This window comes from Patagioenas fasciata, chromosome 6 (genome assembly GCF_037038585.1).
Source record: "Patagioenas fasciata isolate bPatFas1 chromosome 6, bPatFas1.hap1, whole genome shotgun sequence".
Lineage (NCBI taxonomy): Eukaryota > Metazoa > Chordata > Aves > Columbiformes > Columbidae > Patagioenas > Patagioenas fasciata.
Window position 1 is genome coordinate 10,708,092 of NC_092525.1, and position 22,208 is coordinate 10,730,299.

Below are 22,208 nucleotides of genomic sequence, written 5' to 3' on the forward strand. Positions count from 1 at the left end.
AATCAGGCAGGGAGTTAGCCGCATTTGGTATATAGGAGCTGTTGTTTTTCTAATTCTAACCTGTGTACTTTCTTCTTTATCATGTCGACGTTTGCAAGCAAGAAAAGGGCATTCTGTGCTGGTCATTGCATCTCCTTTTGAGATAAATCTATGTTAGCATTCCAAAGGGTCACGGAACTCTTCCAGGGCAAACAAATTCTGGAGTGCTGCTGCCAGATGCCGTGTATATAAAATGGAAAATGAGAAAAGCAATTTATTGTTGCAGGGAGACGTGTGGCCCAGAAGGACAGCGAAAGAGGTGAGAAACTACTGAGAAATTGGAGAGAGTTTTCTTCTTCTGTAACGTGTTTTCTTTACATCTGAAGAATCCAGGTACATAGAGGAGCTGCAGTCCCTATTCAGGCAAGATTATTCCAACAAGATAACAGGAATGCTTAACTAAAGAATTAAGATTTAATAACATGTATAAAGAATAATGCATTGATTTATGCAACAGGTTCTAGATTTATCTACATGGTTCACTAATATGTGGCATGTGTTTAGAGAAGTTCTAGTCTCACAGACAAAACATTCTTATCTTGCATTTTTGACAAAATGCTACAGAACAGGCAGAAAATAATCAGATTCTTAAGCATAAATTAGCATAGCCTCAACACAGGAAAATGATCAATGTAATTTATCCAGCTCAGGTATCAGCTCACTTGCAGCTGTATTAACTGTGTTATTTCCAAGTGTGCAAAACAACTCTGCAAGTTTTAGAACTCATCAATCTTCCCATCTAGTGAAGCAGAGGAATGTCTCTTGGTGGGGCTCAATGATAAATTCAGGTCGATGTAAGAAATCTTAAATAATTTTCTTAAATACTGAAAATTATAACATTTTCATAAATAGCCTGAACTATTTATTGCTGGCTTTTATCACTCAGAAATATGCAGCAGAAGTGTAAGTGTTCAGATATAAGCAGAGAAAGGGACAGTGTATGTGTTGTTATTTATATGTGCATCTTTGCTGAGCATATTTGGTTTGGTTATATATGTAGCTTTTTTAAAGCAGTCCTTCCATGTAATATTATGGCTTCTCCTAGAAATAAAGGATATAAATAAAGATTTCTCTCCATACAGGAAGAAGAACCGAACAACAATGCTGAGGTTTGCTGTCACCCTCCTTGCTGTCATAACGTCATCGACCTGCCAAAAATATGGATGTCTGGAAGGGGACACCCACAAACTGAAGCCAAGTCCTGAGCCAAAGATGCATGAATGTACTTTGTACTCTAAATGTAAGAGTGGTTTAATTATTGCCCAATATAGTCTAGAAGTACAGTTTTACACACACTGATTGTTTTGGCAGTTCCCTTAATTTCTCAAATAAGAGACGGTGTAGTTTGCCTTTGAAAAGCTTCCTGCATTGGCATCAAGAGTAAGATTCTGGTTCTTAACAAAGCCAACTGCAAAACTCTCATTGACTTCATTTATTATCTTTTAAAAATTCTGATGCGGTTTACTTTTCTTGTAGCTCCATTTGCTTTAAAAAAGTTTACAGCAAAGACAAATTTAGTTTATTGCGATCAAGTATAAATTGTAGCAGAGACCAAATGGGAAAAGTTGACATCACAATTCTATAGTGAGAAAAGTATAGTATTTATTACATTTCTTCAATGCTCTTTTTATGTGTGGTAGCTTTCAAAATTAGTATCTTTCGGGATATAACATTGAGTGCATCTTCTAGTTAGTACTGAGAGACTTTATCATGTTATGGACCAAACCAGATTCATCTTACATTTTAAATACAGTGAATACATTTCCAAATAGAGTATTAAAGAAAATCCTTGCTGCAAGATCTCTGTTTCATTCCTCACAGCTTCCTGTTGCCATGCAGACTTCACAGAGCAATTGGCTCATTCCCCAGTAATTAAAGTAAACAACAGCTACTGGAACAGATGTGGGCAGCTCAGTAAATCGTAAGTCAGCTTTGATGTTGTCTGTGTCCTGGTTCAATAGATCTATGCTGGAGCAGCCACACAGCGAATGGTAACTGGTGGACAGGCCCTGGAGATGATGCCACCCAGCCTAGTTCCCATCATCTTTTCTCTATACCTGACCAACATCTGGCTCCTCTTCTGACAAAAGCCCATGAATCCCTAAGTATATATTATTTGTGCAGAAGGATTTATGCCCTTTATCAAAAAAGGGTTATGTTCTTTCAAGTTTTCTTTCACTATAGAACCAGACAGAGCAATGCAAAGAAGTGACAAACCTTGTAGGTGACAACCACACCGCACCTCTGCGGCTCTCCAAAGCAACCACCGCACACCAGTGAGTGTGATCCCCGGTCAGTACAGACCAGGCTTCTATTGTTCAGAGAGCAGATCAACTAGATGATTAAATCTTGCAAACAAAATGCACAAGAGGCCAGAAATGAAACTTCTGAATATTTAGAATGAAAATTCTTGTAGTCCGCTGGGTTTTGTAACCATGAACAATGTCTTCATAATTAAGGTTTTTAGTACCCCATTAGATGTTAGAGCTGTGAAACATGGTGAGTTATAGAAATAAAAGAATGAAAGTACAAAACAATTAAGCAAAACCAGATGTGGAAAAGTAACAGCTATTGCCTGTCACTCCCAGAAGAGCAGCAGCAGTATGTGTTTTTAAGTAACTTCAGCTGGGCTGTGGGAAAATCTAAAGATTTGTGAAACCATGAGGCTGCAGCATAGAAGAAGTTTGGTGCTATAGTTTTAAACTACGTTTTCTAATTGCCTGGAATCATTCTTGCCAGGAAAACTCACGGCCTCAGAAGTTTATGGAAAGCTTACACAAATAGGGCTGAAATATGCATGGAAACGTTCGTGCAGTCTTCAGCTGGCTGTGGTAACTGCTCGGCCAGAGTCTGCACACAGTGCCAGAGGAATGGGTACGGAACCCGGACATTAACAGGGCAAAAGGGTGCTCTTCTGTGTTTATCTCCTAATCCGTACTATTGCACCCACATCAAAGCAGGTTTAGAAAACTGAGGCTATAGCCTTGATGCTAAGAAACAGGCTTATTTGTGGCTTTTCTCACCCACCACAGCTGTGAAGATTTCACCAAGAAAATTGAGTGCTTTTACCGGTGTTCTCCACATGCAGCTCACTGGATCAATCGCAACAACGCTGCTGCTATTCAGTCTGTTCCACTGTGTCAAAGCTTTTGTGATGACTGGTAGGTTTGGCTTTTTATAAAAGTATTTTTATTTAGCTTTAATATGCCTGTGTTGTTCAGGTATCGAGGAACATGGGTAGATGAAGCACAGATCTCCCAACCAAGTGGAAATAAGATTCAATGGTGTCGTACCACCTTTATGGCTTTTCGCTTGTTTTTCCTGTTCATTTCTTTTTTGTCATCTCTACATTTTCCTTGGCTACACTACTACCCCCAAAATGATGCGCTGAATGCAGGATGGAGTCACTAAACTCTGTCAGAGCTCAGCGGCTCAGGGACAGCAGCACCCTGCTCTCCATGAGCCGCTGAGCTCTGACCGAGTTTAGTGACAGGGACAGCAGCACCCTGCTGTCCGTGAGGTGCAGGGACGTCAGAAGTGCCCAGTGTGACAGTGGAGCTCTCGCCGCTCCAGCAAGCACCACGAGCACTGAGGGCCTGCTCGCCCTTTGAAAAGCCCACACCTGTGAGTTGGCATTCATGCAGGTACCATTTGAAATCTAAATATTTGGTCATGATATGATACATTTATTTTATATGTATAGAATGCACCCTAGCTGGGGTAGGAGCATGATATCCAGGTGGGGTACTGATATTTTTTCAGTGGCCCATATCCAGTATATACCCATCCCTCCCTCCACTAGGAGATGTTGGATCTCAAGTAATGTCATATAGATCTCAGTATCATATTAATCTTGTGCCTAGTAACTACAGAAACTTGTCTGTACTGTTAAATTGGTGTGAAGCATAGTACAAACAGAACAGGCTGTGCTCAAACTACAGGATTATAACTGTTAGCATCCCTTCAAAGTAATGAACTGTGAATGTCTGAATCGCTTAGGCTGCTCTGAAAATCTCAGCAAACTGTTTTAATACTTCTAAAAATGTTATAAAAGAGCTGTCCTGGGAAGCACAGAAAATACAGAACACACGGTAGTGCATGGTCAGGTTCTTGCACTGCTCTGTTCAGTGCTTTGCCTAGTGGTTATGCAACTTGAATATTATTGACAAATGGATCCATTTTCACTCTCATCTTCTCTCCAAGGGCAAAGTCGTATATGCCGTGCAACGTTTGGGTTGAATTTGTCTGAAAATATGTCTCCATTGCTTTGTGCCAGAGAAGGAAACAAGAAGCACAGCTTGCATTTGTAATGGAAGATAGTAAGAAGGGCTGATGTGTTTTTGAGCTTTCCTAGAGCTTCCTCTAGTGATGAATTTTATTTCCGTATTAGGAAACTCCATGTGCCTCAGGAACAGATTAGTCATGTGCAGTCTTCCTTCCAGACTTTTGGTAATGTGCTAAACTGAATCCAGATTATTGACCTCCTTGAAGATAAAAGACAGAGGCCTTGAGTTTGCCTCAGTACTCAGAATCTCACAGCTCACAACCAAATATTACCGAAATTTGAAAGCATCTGGATATTAAAGCATTGGAGTTGCCAGTAAGCTTTAGAATAGATCTAACAGGCGAAGCAATAGAATATCAATACCTAAAACAAATGTATCCCAAAACAAGTTGTGCACAAAGTCATCACCAAATGGCCATATCCAGTGAAAGTGTAAAGATGGAAGAAAACATACCCTGTAAGTTTAGTTTGCATCTATCAACTGGTTTAAGCCAGCCAGCCTTAGTATATGTGAGATTTATACCCAAGTGTATATGGTAGGTCAAGATGACACAGCAAAACCCTCAGTGTCCCCTGGTTATTACCAGAACCTCCAGGTAAACAGCATTTTTCAGCTGTTGTTGGAAATAAGGATGTGTGCTGCTGCACAAAAACCTGCCCCTTTCCCAGTATAGAATCCCCTGGCAGAGCGCAGGCTCTGCGCTAAACAAACGCTGAACAATGATCCATTGCCCCTGTTGGCGTCACAGATGCCTGGACTGAATCAAAAATGTAATGATGACCCATTACGGTGCATGCTGGTCTGTGTGCCTGCCTAATGCCAATGTCAAACCCATTCCCTCACCCTGCCTGAGGCCTGAGGCCAGAGAAACAGCTTGGACAGAGTTCCCACTCTTTCTGGTGATTTAAAGCAACATTTTTTCATGTTCTATTCACCGGAGCCCCTTTCGCGTGCTGTAGCGCTGCTAGTGATGTGACCTACTTTCTCTCCATGCCATGAGTGTGCCTGCTGCACACTGTGTATCTTTGTGGCCAGAGATGTGCAGAGGATCCTGAATGAGCAGTGAGTTCATTTAAAAGAAATTCCTCTCGCTAGCTCGGGGCCTTGCTTTTCTTCCTATTGTCTCAGGATTCCTTGCTCCCACTAGTCCTAAAATTATTGCTTTTGAAAGAGCCCGATGCACAAGCCATTTTCTGATCCACCTGTGAAAGGGCCCTGTGCCCTTTGAAAGCGAAGCAGCTCATTATTAAAAATGGGGGAAAAAGCATTTTAAAATAAAAATATCCTGCCTATTGTGCATAGGGAACCAGTATGTTTGAGGAGATCTTTTACGTATTTATGTTCATGTTTCTCACAGGTTTTAATTAATGTTTGGAGAACCCACTTATGGGTATGCGGACAGCAGAAATCAGACATTTCATAAGTCACGATTTTTCATAAACTTAGCTTCATAATTACTTCCATTGAGATAAAGAAAAATGTGTAACAATAGAGTTATGCCTTTCTACCCGCTTATATAGCAAACCACGAAGTCAGGCAATAATCATAACTAGGAAACATTTTATGACAGTTCAGTATATAATAGTGAATAAAAATATAAATACTTTAATAAACATATGTAATTCGAATTCCTGAGGAATCTGATGCATAGCGTGCATGCCCCAGTTCAGTAAAATTCTGAAATACATATTTATAATTTGGAAAGTATAACTGAAGGTGACACTAAGTTCAAAAGAAGCAGCTCTGCCCTCTCCTAAGCCCCAAGGGCCGCTCATTCTTTCCCCTGCCCTGTCCCCACCCATGTGCCAGCGGCGCTGTCTGAGAGGCTGTGAAGCAACCCTGGTCTGGGAACCTATCAGGCTGAAAACCACCCAGCCAAATAAAAAAGGAAACCAAAACAGACAGCTGTGGGAAGGGCACAACTGCCTTAGGTGGACGTGCTAGTATTAGGCAGCTCATAGTAGACACTGATCGACGCGGCTAGAAAGCAGTGAATTTAAGTGCATACATAAAGGACAGGACTACGTGGCTTGAAGAATTAAGGGCTAATTGTTGAATCTGATGCTGGTGTGTGGAGATTGGTGGTATGATGGCAATTAACAAAGGGTCTGCACTGATGCTCCAACTGGCGGCCTTTGAACGGGTAGGGAGACTGGCCTGAGAAAAGCTGGCACCAGGGAGCTGCCTGCATGTCCTTCTCAGTCAGGGTACACGCAGCAGGTAACAAACAACGAACACATTATTCTTACGGTCCTTAATCCCATATCCAGTCATGGCACAGAGTGGTAGGATCTGATTATGAGTGTCACAATATATTAATTTATCAAATTGCAGCCTATATTTCCAGCAGAGCCCCTGCCTCTGACAGCAGATTGAGGGATGAACACAGTCGAGAATACGTGTCTCCTGCCCCAGACCTGCTTAGTTGGGACCTGGCTACCCTCCGGTCCTGCTCCTTCTCCCCCCAAAAAGCCCAGAAAACTTACCTGAAGGTTCTGCAGTTGTGCAAATATACTGCAATGTCTCACAGTTCTGTGACCACACGACAACCTCGTATTTCATTTAAAAATGTATGTCTGCAGCCCATGTGATATCAAAGTAGTTTTAGAAACATGATCCTGAAGATTAAAAATGACAAAGAGAAAATATATCCAAAGGCATTAATTTTAAATACCATGCTGAACTACGCTTTTTGAAAGCTGTGCCTCATGGTTTTGGCATTCTCACCTACTAGTGTGAGTAGTCTGCCTGAAGCCACGGAAACTAAATTAAAGTAGATGTTAATTGAGTTGCAGAAGGTAATCCTTAAGAAAGGTAAGGGCCAAAAAGCAGCACATTAAAAGAAGTGGAAGGAAGGAAGTTATATAGGATAATGGTAAGGCGTGAGATCTCTCATCACACAGAGCAGCCAGCTGCATACCATACTCATTCCAGGCCATTTGTAGGCTCTTTTTTTATATGACCCCTTACAAGTTAAAAATAAATTAAAATTTAAAATTGTGCACCCTGTACCCTACAAGACTATTATCGTTCCTCCTTCACTTCAAGTTAAACTCCTTTGAAAACATCATTCTGAGGCTGACAGCCTATTACTTTATCTGATTTTGTTCTTTGTGTATTTTCCTTATTTTAGTGAACATTATTCATAGTAATTCCCTGCCTGGGAAATACCATTCTTCCTTTTCCGTATTAATTCATAAATACGAACTTTCCCCACACCCCCTTTGAGTGACAGTTCACTCTTGGCGTACCTGTGCCCTGTCACAATACTGAACATCAGCATCCACAAAACTCCCTCCCACAGCATCTCCTCCACTCAGGAACACCAGCAAACACAACCAGGCAGAAAACACCGCGTCAATCAGTGTTGCTCCTCAGAACATGGGCCCTTTACTTAAGTCTGTGAGTACAAAATGTAGTGGGTGAATTGTTTAGTTTTCATTGGGATTTAGGTCTTCCTGGCCAGCTCAGAGTTTATGCACATGTCAGGCTAAGATAATGTGAATGTTTCCTGAAGATCTGTTGCTAAGCTGCACTGTGCACCCATACCACATTACTGGCATAGCCCACATGGACTTCTGAGTTGAATCTGAGTCCACTGAAAAAAAAAGTAAGAGAAATAACTGTATCTTTCATGCTAACCTCCATGAAGGTATGAAGCCTGCAAAGATGATTCCACATGTGTTCGTAACTGGCTGACAGACTGGGAATGGGATGAAAGTGGAGAGAACATCTGTAAGAATAAATGCATTCCGTACAGTGAGGTAAGAGAACCTGATCAACTGGAGCAGAAAAAATGACATGAGGAGTTCTTTTTCTTTTCTTTTTTCCTGAAGATGTGGGTGCAAAATGCAACAGGTGAATTATTTTTACTTCCGCAGTTTCAAACCATACCTACATCAGGCTTTTTAAGCATATAAATTTTAAAACATTTACATTTATGTAGATCACCTAAGTATATATACATTTAATTAATCACTATTCATACCACTTGTGAAACAAAAGTAAAATTTCAAGTAGCACTGATATTGTAACCACAGCGAGGCTTAGAAAGGAAAAGATAAATGAATTCTCTTCACACAACAGAGATGCACTTTATTACAGTATTTATTACTTCCTTACATTATGTGGGGCTTTACACACCTCTGTCTTTTGAAATTAGGATGTAAGTTCCCAAATCACTAAGGAATTTTTAAGGTTTTCTTGCCTATTAGGCATCTTTGCCCTTTTCTCTGTTCTACCTTATTATGTTCAAGTCTTTCTCCATCCTCCAAGTCCCCAAGTCCTGACACTTTTCTCTTTGTCTCCCTTTTGTTCTCCATGATGTGTGTTCTCCCCTGTGTCTGCCACTGGCTCGGCAAAGCTTTGTTCTATATAAATCTAATGGTTAAAGAGCAGCACTGGCAAGTTTTCTGAGAGCCCATCCCATCTTTCTGAGAAGGTTTAATGGTTGGGATAACTAATTTAATGAATAAAAGTGTATAAAATGAGAACCGACAAGACTTATAGGAGCAAGGGTGCCTGGAACCTGATCTACAGACCTTTCAAGAATCAGGTAGGATTTTTTCTATTATAGTGATTCAAGTAAGTTTAGCATCAGGGCAATCTAATACAGCTCAAAACTGCGACGCTTACTTGAATATTTTTAACAGTTGAGCTTCACAGAGTCCATGAAAACTGTTCAAATTGCAGAAGTGAACAAAATTTAAGTGTAGCGCTTAGGGAGTGGTAGGAAGGCTTGCAGAGATCCCAGAGTCATTGTTTTGAATCCAGTTAAGTGCAGGTACTTCCAGAAGTCAGTTCAGCAACTGACAGAAGTGGAAGTCACGGTCCAGTTAGTGCAGGATCGCAGTCTGCATTGCAAAAGTGACACGAATCAGCAGGCCCAGGAAGGTGGCCAAAACACAAATGGGCTGCGGAAACTTCCAGCTTAGTTTCCCAGATGTGCTAAATCGTCAGTAGTTGCAGATGAAGTGAAAAATGAAATTATAATCTCTCTAAATAACATCCAGTCCCTGTTCAAACTGTCCCTGGTCCAGAGATAGGAGGGTTTTTAAACCTTGAATTCCCTTCTACTTACTTCTTAAAGAAAATATACCATCTGCAGGGAAAAACATGTAGCAAATCCAGAGGTCTTATCACTTGAAACCAGGCACAGCTATTCCTAAACTAAATGGAACCACACCCCAAACTGCTCGTGTTTTTCACCAAAAATAGACTTGCGTGTAGGAATAAAGACGAAGTTTCTTCAGAGAAATGTTAAAAAATACATTTTCCATATGAAAATTACATGATATACAAACACCAGGCTCGCTTGGCTTGGATTCAGCTGATGGAAAAGAAAGTTACCCAGAAGCACAGAGGGTTCTCCAGTGTCAGAGCACTGTGGACAGACGCTTCCTTCCTCTTGATGCCCTCAGCTCACACATAAGAACGATCAGCAGCCCTGCATCTGACATGTGCAAGTGGTTCTACGGACTGTTTGGAACAAATGCTGAATATGGAACAAATGCTGAATACTAAGTCCGCACAATGGATCGTAGCCAGTTTTAGCCCGGCTAAAATGAGGCAAATTTTGTCATTGTCCTCCCAGCTGAGTGCTCCCCAAGCAATGTTAATGCACAGACTAGAACATTTTCCAATAAGCTGAAGAATCAGAATCCTCTGCAGTAATTTAGGGACATGTTTGGTAAATGGGCTGTGTGCACTCTTTGTTTGCTGCAGCATTCTGGCTACTCCCTGATCTTTAAACAGAGTTAAGAGGAAGGTAAAAATAAAATTACTAATTTAGCATGAATACATGTTACAGAACCTGTGGGACATAAGAATAGGATGTAGCCATGTCTCATGCATACAGACCTAGGAGAACCCCTATGACAGCTTTTAATACTTCCTGGAGTGATTATCTAAAAGCAGGTGGAAATCCAGGAACTGTACAGGAGCTGGAATATAATGTCTAATGTTGCTTGAAAGCACAGGAATAGTGGGCTAGAAACATCTAGGATCAGCCTGCTCTGAGAACACAAGGATTGAACCAGATGCAGCCACCTTTCCCTTCCTGAGCCTGCGCTGCTCCCAGTGCACCAGCCAAGCTCCACACTCTTCCTCCAGCAACAGCAGCATCCATGGATGAGCCCTTGTGAGAGATGGTATGAACCGAAAAGCTGGTTTATACATTATAGAGTCTTTGGGGCTGCTTGGAATGGATTCTGTATTATTCACAAATAATAGATTTCTAAAGCAAAAGTGATTATTATGATTTCTTCTCTTCTGCCATTCCTGTACAGGATAGGTCAACATAGTTTTTCATGTGGGGAGATATCTCATAAGAAAAACTTGTGGAAATAAGTGGAGCAGAAGAAGCTGCAGGACTATGGATGCCCAGTCCCACTTCCACATCATAGACTTATATCTGTAACCATCAAATTTTTGTAGATAGAGCAGCTTCCATGCAGAAATCTCCCAGGCACAAGGACAGGGCACCTTTTCCAAGATTCACAATGTCAGATCTTTCTATGAGCTGGTGATGACGGTGACACCATCCAGAAATGACAGCACTAAAAGAAACACTGTGCGGTTAAACAATCAGCGTCATGTGCAAGCACTGCTTGTACTATTACAGATGAAAACCAGCTTCCTTCAGAGAGACACTGGTGACGTGGTCAAGGTGAATCAGTCAGTAATGGAACCCAGCAGTCCTGCTGCCTGGTCTGCTGTTCCAGTCATTAACCCTCCCACTCCTTAATTCCCAAAGCTTCTACTCCTGCCATCGCTCCCACCCCCAATTTCATTCTTAGCTTTGCTTCTGGGAGTTCCTAAAGTTTCCTTTAGAGAAACAGAAAAGATTGAAGTTCAGCCACAAACACATGGGAGAAATGCAGGCAAGATAAAGTTTATATCCTGCCTGCTAATACTATTTAGGCAAACTCAAGCTGGGCAGACATAAAGTTGTCACAGTGTGAGCTTGGCAAATAAGAAATATCTTCATTGTGTGGTTATGCAGGTCCTATGACAGAGAGACCTTACAAAACAATGTAGTACCAAGAACAGGACAGGTTCATTTGAAGAAGGTACAAAAAGCTGCAGTTTACAACTTCTTGAGCCAGAAAGGCCGTTGCACCACTGGACACAGCACTTCAGAAGCTTGAAGTAGTTTCTGAGTTATGTACCTTTTATTTGATTGTGAGGTCCTGCCCATCACAATGTACGTTTGAGCAGGCACAGCGCAACCCCACGGAGCTGTGATTCCACTGGGCTGTCTCTGTCCTGTAGATATAAAGATTCCCTTATTCAAAACACTCAGTCTGGCACTTTCCAGCACTACTCGGATCTCAAGACATGTCAGAGTGTCCTGACATGCTACAAGTTTACAACCTCTCACGCACAGCTTTGGTCTGTCAGACCCAGAAAGCTCGAATAGCTGGGCTGCCAGCCCCAGGGTGGAAACTAAGGGCTGGCTGTTGATCGCTTTGCACTTTGTGTAATCACTTGCTCTCACAACAGGCAAATCTCTTTTGCCAGTGGTGGGACTGGATAGCATTTTAAGATACCTCAGAAGTGGTGAAGTATGGCACGCAGCAAGACAGTGGATGACTCTGGATGACTCAGTTCTTTTTAAATGTAATTGATGCATTTCTTATTTGCCACACAGATGTACGCAAATGGGACTGACATGTGTCAGAATATGTGGGGGCAGTCATTTAAGGTGAGCGAATCCTCCTGCCTCTGCTTACAAATGAACAAGAAGGACATGGTGGCAATGAAGTATCTCGTCTCCGAGAGCTCAGAGGAAAGCTCCAGCACGAGCAGCAGCGCCAGCAGCAGTGAGGAGTATGCCTGCCAAAAGAAACTCCGCAAGTTTGAGAAACTACAGAGGGAGAAAGGGGAGCAGACAAGATAGATGCTGGTGGATGTATGTCAGGACAAGAGAAATCATTGCAGAGGCTGGGCTCAGGGCATCACACCAGCCTGCTTTATCCCTTACTTGCTAGAACATATTAATAATAATATATAAATAATAAATAAAGGGCTGGTTATATTACTATTTCTCTGAAGTTTTTGCATCTGCATCACAAAGCTCCCACATAGGCACACAGCACTCTGATCATGAGTTCCTGCATCTGAGCTCTGCTCAGATAAAGAAAAAATGTTGCAGGCAAAAACAGGTCCGTAAGCCTGGCTACTGACCGCTGAAAATGTATTTATGTTGTATCTCAAAAATATCGTTGCAAAACAAGGGATTGTGGTGTACTAGAGAAATCCATGTATTGCCAGGATACAGTATGCACAGTCTCTTGCACTGGGCTCTTACCTTAAACAACAGCGGTACAAAAGTCTCTTACGATATGAATTTGAAGCATAATTTTGAGTGCAATTAATCCCACTGAATGATTCCGAACAGAATAATCTCTGACAAACGGAAGTGTCAAGGAGGACCCCAGTTAGTTTCTCCCATCAGTAATCCTGCTTCCCAGCATCACTGTTACGATCAAAGTAAAACCAACATCTGCACCAGTCCCAGAAGCACTGATCAGGTAAGGATTAATTAAATCCTGTTTTCACTTATGCATGCATAGTTCCTCTGACATCACCGTAGAGTGGACAGGTCTGTGCCATTCTATGCAGCCTTTCATAGTGGTATCACCAGGGAAACCATAAGCAGGATTTAATTTGGAGGGTCAGATTACCAAATTGTGAAAATCAGCATCATCTCAGTTCTTGCTATGGAGCTTGGCACCTTACAGCACTCGAGGATCTGGCCCACAGTGAAAACAATGACTTGGCACATCCTGTTAAAATAGGAGAATCTTAAAAATCCAGCTCACTTTCTTCACTGGGTTGTTTGTTTGCTTGAATGGTTTCACACAGCTGCAACAGTAATGCTAAACCCATTAGGTCATGCTCTGCTTCAAACCAGCTTCTCAATGTATTTAACAATGGACTAATTCCTACCAGCACTGAATTGTTTTTAGAATGATATTTTGCCACATCTGTATTTTGTGCTAACTCAATTTGTCAGTTCTACTGTTCGAAAAGAACGAACAAGAATTTAGTCTTCTGTAAAGTTCTGACGGTCCTTTTCCCCTATTTCCCTAACTCTGCTCTGTCCTGGCCTTTTTTATTGCACCTGAATCAGAGCAGAAATCTTACTGCTTTTCATTTTATGCGCTCAGAATTCAAGAATTAATTATCCCTTCTCACTGCCATAACACCAACTTTGTCTGTGTCACCATCGCCAAAGATTTCCTTCATGTTCTTTGTTAAGTATGGTACAATTGTTTCTGCCTGTGTCTCTGCTCTTTTTCTTCCCATTCCCCTTTATCTTTGCTCCGGCTAAATTACTCTTGAAACCACTCTTGACAAACAATTCTTCCATGCTTAGTTTCAGAATGACCCCTGAGACTGGTTACTGCATACTCTTGAACAGCACTGGATCCTACAGCAGCTAAGGGACCAAGACCATTAGATCCTATTCATAACTTTCCCACTGACTCATGATGTACCCTAAGCAAACCATTTAACTCTTTTTTGACTCAAATAATTTTGAAGAGCTGCCATATTTCCTCTAGGTCATCTCTAAGACAAAACATAAAGAACTACTCAGTTGTCCCTGGCAGAGAAATTGTCCTATACCTCTTGATCATTCTTTAATTGATCCAGGTATGTTTTATTCAAACACGAGTTATCATTTGGAAAGACTTTCAGTCTTGATTTAAAACTCCAAATAATGGCAAATTGTCCAATGCACTTGATACTGTGTTTCCTCACTGTTAAACATTATCCCTAATTTAACATTTGTTGTTTCAGTTTTCAGCCACTGAGTTTTGCTAAAGCCTGTTGTATTCAAGAGTTCTTCAGTATTCCGCATTGCTTTTCTGCTCAGCAGCGTATGCACTGATCAAATTGTTTCTTAGCAATTAGCTCTTTCTTAGCTCTATTTAATCTACATAAATCATTATAAGACATTCTCTCTCTCCTTAAATCATACTTATGGTTCTTCTCTGTATGATCTGCAGTCATGAATGTCCTCACTAAACTGTACGAATCAAAGCCATTCTCCACAGCAGCGATAAGGGTGACCTACACCATGTCCCTGCATCTCTGTACGCTCCTCCCTAATTGCACTGCCTGTGTCTACAAGAGCATCGTCCTGACTATCTGCATGCCTTCAGTGTCCATGTGTTATGATTCCTCATTCTTTCTTGGCATTAGTCTTTTCCACTATCCAGCTCCCTGGTCCCAGAGGTGTGAACAGTGATCTTGGTCCTTAAGCTTTGAACTTGGTTCTATTACAAAACCTCCATGTGAACAGACCAACCTTTCTAGGCAACTTTTGTAAGCTCTGTCTACCTGCTTTATACTCACAGTAATTTACCTTTTACACAATCTCTGTGTCACTCAGATATGACATCAGTGGTGATTTTACACTTACAAAAAAGGCTAGGATAACTCAGGTGAAGCAAAATTTAAGATAACACAAATCACTAAAAATCAGGTTACAACGATGCACTGTAAGGTGAATCAGGGACAAGAAAGATCCAAGTTACCGGTGACTGCAGACATCTCCAGCTAACACCGACTTGATTTGGTAGGTGCCTGCTGTGCATCACAGCTCAAAAGCACATGCCCTGCTTCTGGACCCACGCCGACCCAGGCAACTGAAATGTCTCTGCACTTAGTGACACTAGACTCAGCTAAGACCTTTATCAAACTGTCACAAAGGTAGAACAAACACTTTGTGAAATACGTTGTGAAATATTTCCCTACACAAATCTGTAGGAAACAGACTTACAACCGTTATCAACAAATTAAACTGGATTTATCGACAAGACAATGTTGATTGAAAAAAAAATCCCAGTTATTGACTTATTTACTACCTGCCTAAGCATCAGTTTTTGTACTGTGCCAGTTGGGGCCGGTGTCATGTTAACCACAACACAGCTAGCTGGGTCATCCTGCTTGCTCTGTTTATTTAATTTATTTCATTAAGCATTGGCACAATACTATGAGTCTTCTGAAATTTCACTGAAATGCCAGGAGTTATTACAAATGTGATCTCTCCTGATAGTTCTGTTAGAGCTCTTTAGTACAGATTATGTGAGCCTGCTCATTTAAAATCATTAATGTTATGATGATGAACCTCATCTTTAATTACTTGCAGACTACAAAGGATTTCATCACCCTTCTGTAATACAAATACTTTATCCTGCATGTATTTCAATACTAAGCATTACTAACAAAACTTGCACACTGTATCCTGTGCCATTGCAAGACTTTCTTCGTCAGGTTACTCAGTTGTTTTCACCTTCAGTTTAGTTCTGCCAGCCACAATTTCCTGTAGTACCTTTAGAGTCCTCACTCTATTTTTATAGTACATAATTCTCCATTAATATTGATTGCAATATAGCTTCCTTTTTAAAAAATAATAAGTGTCAGTATTGAGGACATTTTCAACTTCTGTTGCATTTTTCATGTGCAGGTTTCACTCAGAGCATTTTATAAATACTCATTAATCTTCAAAATACACCTGAGAGGAAAATAAGCAGTGAGAAACAAACTGAGTCAGTGGGAGAGAGTCAGTGAGAGACTTATCTGATCATTGCAAGTATTGCAGAACTTGGACTAGCATAGACAAGTTCTGTTGCAGAGCTTTGTTTCATACAGAGAATGGGCTTGCACTTTGAAATGTGATCCTTGGACAAAAGTTATTATGCAAAAATTATAAAAGATACTTTATTAAATAAAACATTGCAAGGACCTCAGCATTCAAAAAATGTAAGAAGTTATTAAATAATGCGTTTGCATGCACCTTGAAGGATAATGAAATTCTAGAAATAAGAACAGTTATATTACTTAAGACAAAAAAATGTCAAAACAGGCTCATTTCCCTTGCTGAGAGACAACAGCCCACAGAAGAAAGGGAAAGCCATAGATGAAATATGGCTTTTTAAGGGTTTTGATAACATTTGATGTAACATTCTGATACGCAAACTGAGAAAAACCAAAGTGGAAATAAAATCAGCATAGCATGGGTGCACAACAGGTTAAAAAATACATTAAAATATTACTATGACTCTATTGCCATTAATCTCAGACAGGTTTTCTGTTAGGAATCCCAAGGGCTCTGTTCCAATTCTAGTCAACGCTTTGGTTTACTCAGACAATGAAGTAGAGATTTTGCAAGCACTTTTAAAGACACTATTAGAGTAACAACAATCTTTCTAACTAGACAACTAATCCAAGCCTCCAAAGGTGAAATGCTGAAAAGGAAGATTAAAAATGCTTGCACTGAGAAAGGTAATTCAGGGAAAAAATTAATCCAGGGAAAAGACATGGCAAGGGAACAGCGGAGCAGCCAAGGAGCTGGGATGTGTAGCAACAACGTGTGTCATTTACAGTTGAAATGTTGCACTGTGGAAGTTTCAGTCTTTTAAGGCTTCACTGTGTGCAGAGCTCTGGATGTCCTGACTCACAAAGCAAGCGGATTCAGAACCTGCAGACATCCTGCTAACAGTTACTCACAGAGCTGGTGACGTATCTCACATTCCATGGAGGCGCTGCTTGTGGAATGACCCCACTGCACATACAGACTGTGGAATGTGGTGGGTATCAGGCAGAGTTTAACTCTATCCATCTTCTCAAGGGAATCAGCTCACAAGCTCTGTCAGTGCAAGTACAATACCTTCTAGAAGAGCAAACATGCTCCTAGTATTTATCTAATGCCTATGTAAAATAAAGGGAATAAAATTAGTTTAATTTATGCACATTTTCTGGTTATTTTCCTTCCTTTTTTTTTTTTCTGTTCAAAAGGTTTGCACAATTTGGGGTTATTTTAAAAAATGCCACATGGTCTTGACAGCTCATGGGTCTGCTGTACATTTGCTCTACTTTATTCTCCAAGGGAACACTGTGATTTAGACAAGAAGGGTTAAGTAAAGAGTCCAAAAAGCATTAGGATCTGGATTACAATTTGAAACATTTCCAAACTTTACTAACAGCAAGACTGAAAGTCCCACGTGCCTGAAGACTGACAATTCTCGAGCACAACTCATTTTTCCTTTTGGCAAAAAAAGACCTGCACCTTTGGTAGTCACCTTAGTAAGCAGGCCTAATTTAGTGTGAAGCTGCAGGACGACTCTAGACAACACTGGAAAAGAGCCCAACAATGAAATCAATCATCTACTTCAGACAAGTGAGAAGACACAGAATCAGACCCCAACAATCTGGCAGCTTTCAACATCTCCAAGAAAAAAGTTGCAGCAATTCCCTACTACTGAGATTTAACTTCTCTGATAAATGAAGGGGGAAATTCTCTCTGCTGCACAGTTTTGCCTCCCTTTAGCTACTAAAAACATGTCTCTCCTGCCTCTGTTTTGATCACCAACTGCAATCCAAGTCTCAGTATTCTTTTGGCCTCCTTCCTTGGAAATGCAGTGAACTCTCTGTGGAGTTTGCCTTGGTTCCCCTCTCAGACAGCTGTGATTAATTCAATGTTCAAGCTCTTGAGTTAATTCTCTCATTAGATCACTTTCCTTCTTCATGGAATGATTATTCCCATAGGAGAAATGAGAAAGACTAAAACAATATTGTGCTAGTATCTGACACGCTGCATCCAGGATGTTTACTTTAAATCAAATTGCCTGGAATTGCTCCAGAGCTATGGCTTAAACACAAGAATCTTCTAACTGGGGGGGAACTGTGGCCACAGATGTTGCACAACATTCTCAGTTTCACTGGAATTCCTCCAAACTTTCTGCTAGGTAAGTATACCCAGAACATGAACCTCTCCATACAAGTAGGTCAGATGATAAAATCCTTTCATTGCTAGGGCACACTTTAAGCCTGAAAAAGTATTTTTCCTTTTTTTATTACTTTTTATCACCTTTCTACCCAATACTATTGTGAAGGCAAAGCCTGGAGCACAGCAGTGAAATATTGCCAGTGCTCCTGACATCACAAGCCATTATCTGTGCATTGCTCACTTGGAATGTCACGTACCCTCTGGAGGCTCTTGCAGCTCAGACATGCTCCCCACTTTTGCTGCTGGCCACATGGCTCCCCAGGGTACAGCTGGTCATCAGAGGGCATCACCCCACTCAGCTGGGTTCCAGCACAGCCTGCTTCTCACTTCCTTTGGTGCAACGTGGATACTCCAGAGTTTCTCAACACCCCATTCAAGAATGCTAAACCTGTCTGGACTGACAACTCTGGTATCAGGCAGTTACCTTAACATCACCCTTACCTGAAGCTATATTACAGTGAACATAATAAAAATACTTAATTACAAATTCCAAAATAGACAAAAAAGTTCACAAAGGCTTCTAAAGATGGAGAGGAAAGGAGAGGAGAATCATTCAGCATGGCACTTCAATGAGCTTTACACTTTCCCCAGCCATTAGCAGTTCAGCTGAGACATGGACAGAGCCATCACCGTCTTGCTGGTAGTGTGAAAATGTAAGAGTTTTCACACAAGCCCTATATTCTAGGACTACCTGTGCAGAAAGACTAGCTTTGGGGACCCTTCTTGCTTTCCATTTTTGCATGAATTCCAGTTCAGACCTCCACCCTACACAGACACATAGTCAAGATCCATTAACCCTCACAGGAATGAAGGTAATAGCTCTTGGAGCTCTCCCAAACATGCCAAGAGAGTGCTCTCATGCCTGCCTTGAGTCTGGAAAACGTGTTATCTCACTGTGAAGCACAATGCCTTTACCCACTGAGAAGAGAAACATTCAGACCCTAAAGGGAAGTTTCTTCATCCACTACAGTTTATGCATCACATAAAAACCTAAGCTGACAACAGGTTTATGCAGGCATCTAGAATCTAGTGCTGGTAGCTCATTAGAGGCTTTTGACTGAGTAGACAATATGACAACTAGTCCCACTGGAGTGATAATGGGTTAACCACCATTGGCTTTGAGAAATACCTTGAAAGTACCCAGGGAGCCTCTGCTCTCCTCCATGTTGCTTGAGTGCGAACTCCAGCAGCCCTGCTCATCTTATCCCCATCAGGGCCTGCAGACTCATCACACAGCATCACTGCTCCACAAAACTGCATCAACAGAAACTGCTGACCTGCATCATTGCATTGGGCATGCGATGGCATCCAGGGTAAATGGGACACCTGGGAAAACGTAGGCCTTAAGGGAGAGAAGGTGTCTTGGAAATATGAGAGATGTAACTTAGTGCACTACAGATATTCTCATGAATTCTTGGTGGCTCTGTACTCCTGTGATTTTGGCTTCCCTGGGAGAAGTTTGAATTCAAATCCTTATGAAACTTAGAGAAGTGGAACAAAAACAGTTGTATTCTAGGAAGGTTTTGTGACCTGGACACCAAAACCCAAAGCTCCTTTCCATTTTGGTGAGGCTGTACAACACCTCTCATCTGATAGGTCAAGTGCATTAAAATACAAGTACAGTGGGTAATTAGTAGATAAAATGGCAACTGACTGTACCACTGAAAGATTATAGCAGATGCCTTTGCACAGCGGACAAAGTGCAGAGATGCACTGCAGTTTGGAACGGCAAGTGAAGATTTCATACCCATCGAAACTGTGGGAAGAATTTGACCTGGCACATTCTGCTTGACTTTCATGGGAAGTGGCTCCCTATCACAAAACATCCCACAAGGTTTGTCTCACCTACAAATAGTCAAGGCCTAAGTTTCACATCTCCTCTGCAAGAGAGAATTTTAGCACCCAAGCATGGTAAGGGTAATGCTTGAATACTAAATCAAAATGATCCCCAAAGCCACAAGTATAAAGGACAGGCATCTTGAAGCAGAAAAGCAAAACTGAATTTTTAAATTAATTGTTTTTCTTTTAGTTTCTTTGAGACTAAAAGCCTTCCATCTTTATGCAGTTCAGGAAAACAAACAAACAAAACACCTTAGATCTAACAAAGATCTTCCTGTAATAGAAGAGAACTACAACACCCATACATGCAACACCTTTTAGCCACTGTTTTCATTGCATTTTCAGATGTATCATCCTGTAGGAACAGTACCATCTGCAGGACTTGAGAGAGGGAGTACAGGGATCTCACTCAGCACAGCGGAACATCTTCCAGGCATCTGGGGAGGTTTTCCTGAGAAGCCTTCAGCCTGGGAAATCTGAGTAGCCACTGGTGTCTGTAGGATAACACAGGGAGGACTGCAATGCTTCGTGGTGCTCGGGCACAGCACAGAGGTTTTTCAAGAGAAAGCCTGAATAACTTGGGAGATTCTTGTCACTGGGGGGTTTCAGTACTGTGACAGTACCACTTTTGTGCAGGTGTCAGCAATGGGACATGTTGAGGAGCACAGGGCATGGCTTTTTTGTCACCTGTCCTATATATCAGTCAGCACTCAGCTGGCTTATTGGCAAATATGTTAGGGGCCTATTAAATGAAAACATTTTAAATTCCTTCACTGCAATGACTTGTCATTTTTGGTGCTAATTAATCAAAAGACTCCTCATTACAATGCAATTTCACATTGTCAAATGTACTTTCAGACTTCTTCCTGAAAATCTACAGCTCGTTTTGGGAGATGCTCAACAGTGTATGGGAGCATTAGCTCCATGTTGTACGGAATCTGTGTGGTTATAGAAGAAAACAGCTGAAGCAGTGCCCTCTTCTGGAGGCAGAACTACTCAAACACATGAATACAGTACAGGACAGGCCTTCACGGCAAAATTAGCAGTCTCAGCAACGCTATTTTCTGTCTGTAAATTTGGCGCTATGGTGTGAAATCCTAGTACTGGCCAAGTGTGTAATAGCTGACATCAGCCAGCAACTGAGCCACTGGTATTTAGGAGAATTCTAAGCCTTTTACTCACAGGCCACTTCCGATGAATAAAATAGCGCAAGAGGGGTCTCTTCTACTGATTCATCAATGAAAGAAAAACCTCAACGCATTTATTAACCTAGCTTACAATTTACACCAATGTGTCTGCATCCAACTGTGTGATCTGTATTTTCTGTAAGTATTTTTTTAAGACCAGCTTGAAAGATAATTTTACCACTGTACTGTCACAAATGTAATGCTGATGGGTGGAGAAACCAACAGTCACGATTCAGATTCCTTCTAGAAACACATTTAGAAGTTATTACAACAAAACACAGGATCATGAGAAAAGCCTGAAGGGCCATGACCATTGCAACTGTAGGCAGACGTTTTTCTTTCCCAGTCTCACAGTAAATAGATCTGGAATGGTTCCAACAACCTCTGTGATCGCTTTTTGCTCTGGCTGCATGTCACATTGCTGGAAGGGCTGTGGAAAACTCAGGAGGGAGGCTTTTCTCTCAGAATCAGCGCCAGCTCGGCCAGAGCCATTGACAGTGTGCGTGTAGCTCAGTACGCGATGCTCATCCCTGGGTCAGCGCTCAGGCACGCAGCGACTCACTGAATTACACAAAGACAGGAGCGTGCTCTGCCTCAGCATCACGCTGACCCGCAGGGCACTGAGCTGAAACATCTGCACTGGAAGGAGGAGAAAGGAGGAGGAAGAAGGAGGAGGAAGGCCCAGACATGGCAGGACCCCCATGGAGAAGGGGGTGTGTGGCTGGCTCTGGTGCCACAGCCTCACCTCCCTCCTCCGGGGTTCTCCCAGGCAGACGGCAGCTGTGGTCCCTCCCCAGCACTGCCAGGGTTCTCTCTCACAAGCACAGATGAAGGTGGCCAGGAATTCAGTTTGTGAAAGGACATCCTGAAGGGAACATGACTGAGGGACAGAGATTGTGAAGACAGTGAACAAAGTGACGACACATCTGCCATTCGCCAGGTGCCGTGAGTGAACCTCACCGGGGACCAGCTTTAACCAGAGACAAGAAATCTCCTCACAGGGCAGGCACTGAGCTCACGGTGCGGCGGCCAGAGGTACCTGTGGGGTGAACAGCC

At 41.7% G+C, this 22,208-nt stretch overlaps 2 protein-coding genes across 3 annotated transcripts in view; both read left to right on the forward strand.

Moving 5' to 3' along the window:
• The window catches only part of PRDX1 (peroxiredoxin 1), a 341,280-nt gene that overhangs the window by 223,525 nt on the left and 95,547 nt on the right, over positions 1 to 22,208 (forward strand). The window lies entirely within an intron of this gene.
• Positions 217 to 12,366, forward strand: LOC136104018 (riboflavin-binding protein). Its single transcript, XM_065842597.2, has 6 exons — positions 217 to 298; positions 1,122 to 1,279; positions 1,861 to 1,960; positions 3,072 to 3,200; positions 7,978 to 8,089; positions 11,977 to 12,366. Exons 1-6 carry the CDS (start codon positions 240 to 242, stop codon positions 12,223 to 12,225), a joined length of 807 nt encoding a protein of 268 aa, XP_065698669.2. The 5' UTR covers positions 217 to 239; the 3' UTR covers positions 12,226 to 12,366.

Excerpts from the sequence above, each read along its gene's own strand:
- LOC136104018 (XM_065842597.2), top strand. The coding sequence starts at position 240 with ATGAGAAAAGCAATTTATTGTTGCAGGGAGACGTGTGGCCCAGAAGGA. Across the intron at positions 1,961-3,071 it reads TGTGGGCAGCTCAGTAAATC|CTGTGAAGATTTCACCAAGA; the intron begins GTAAGTCAGCTT and ends CACCCACCACAG. Across the intron at positions 3,201-7,977 it reads CAAAGCTTTTGTGATGACTG|GTATGAAGCCTGCAAAGATG; the intron begins GTAGGTTTGGCT and ends ACCTCCATGAAG.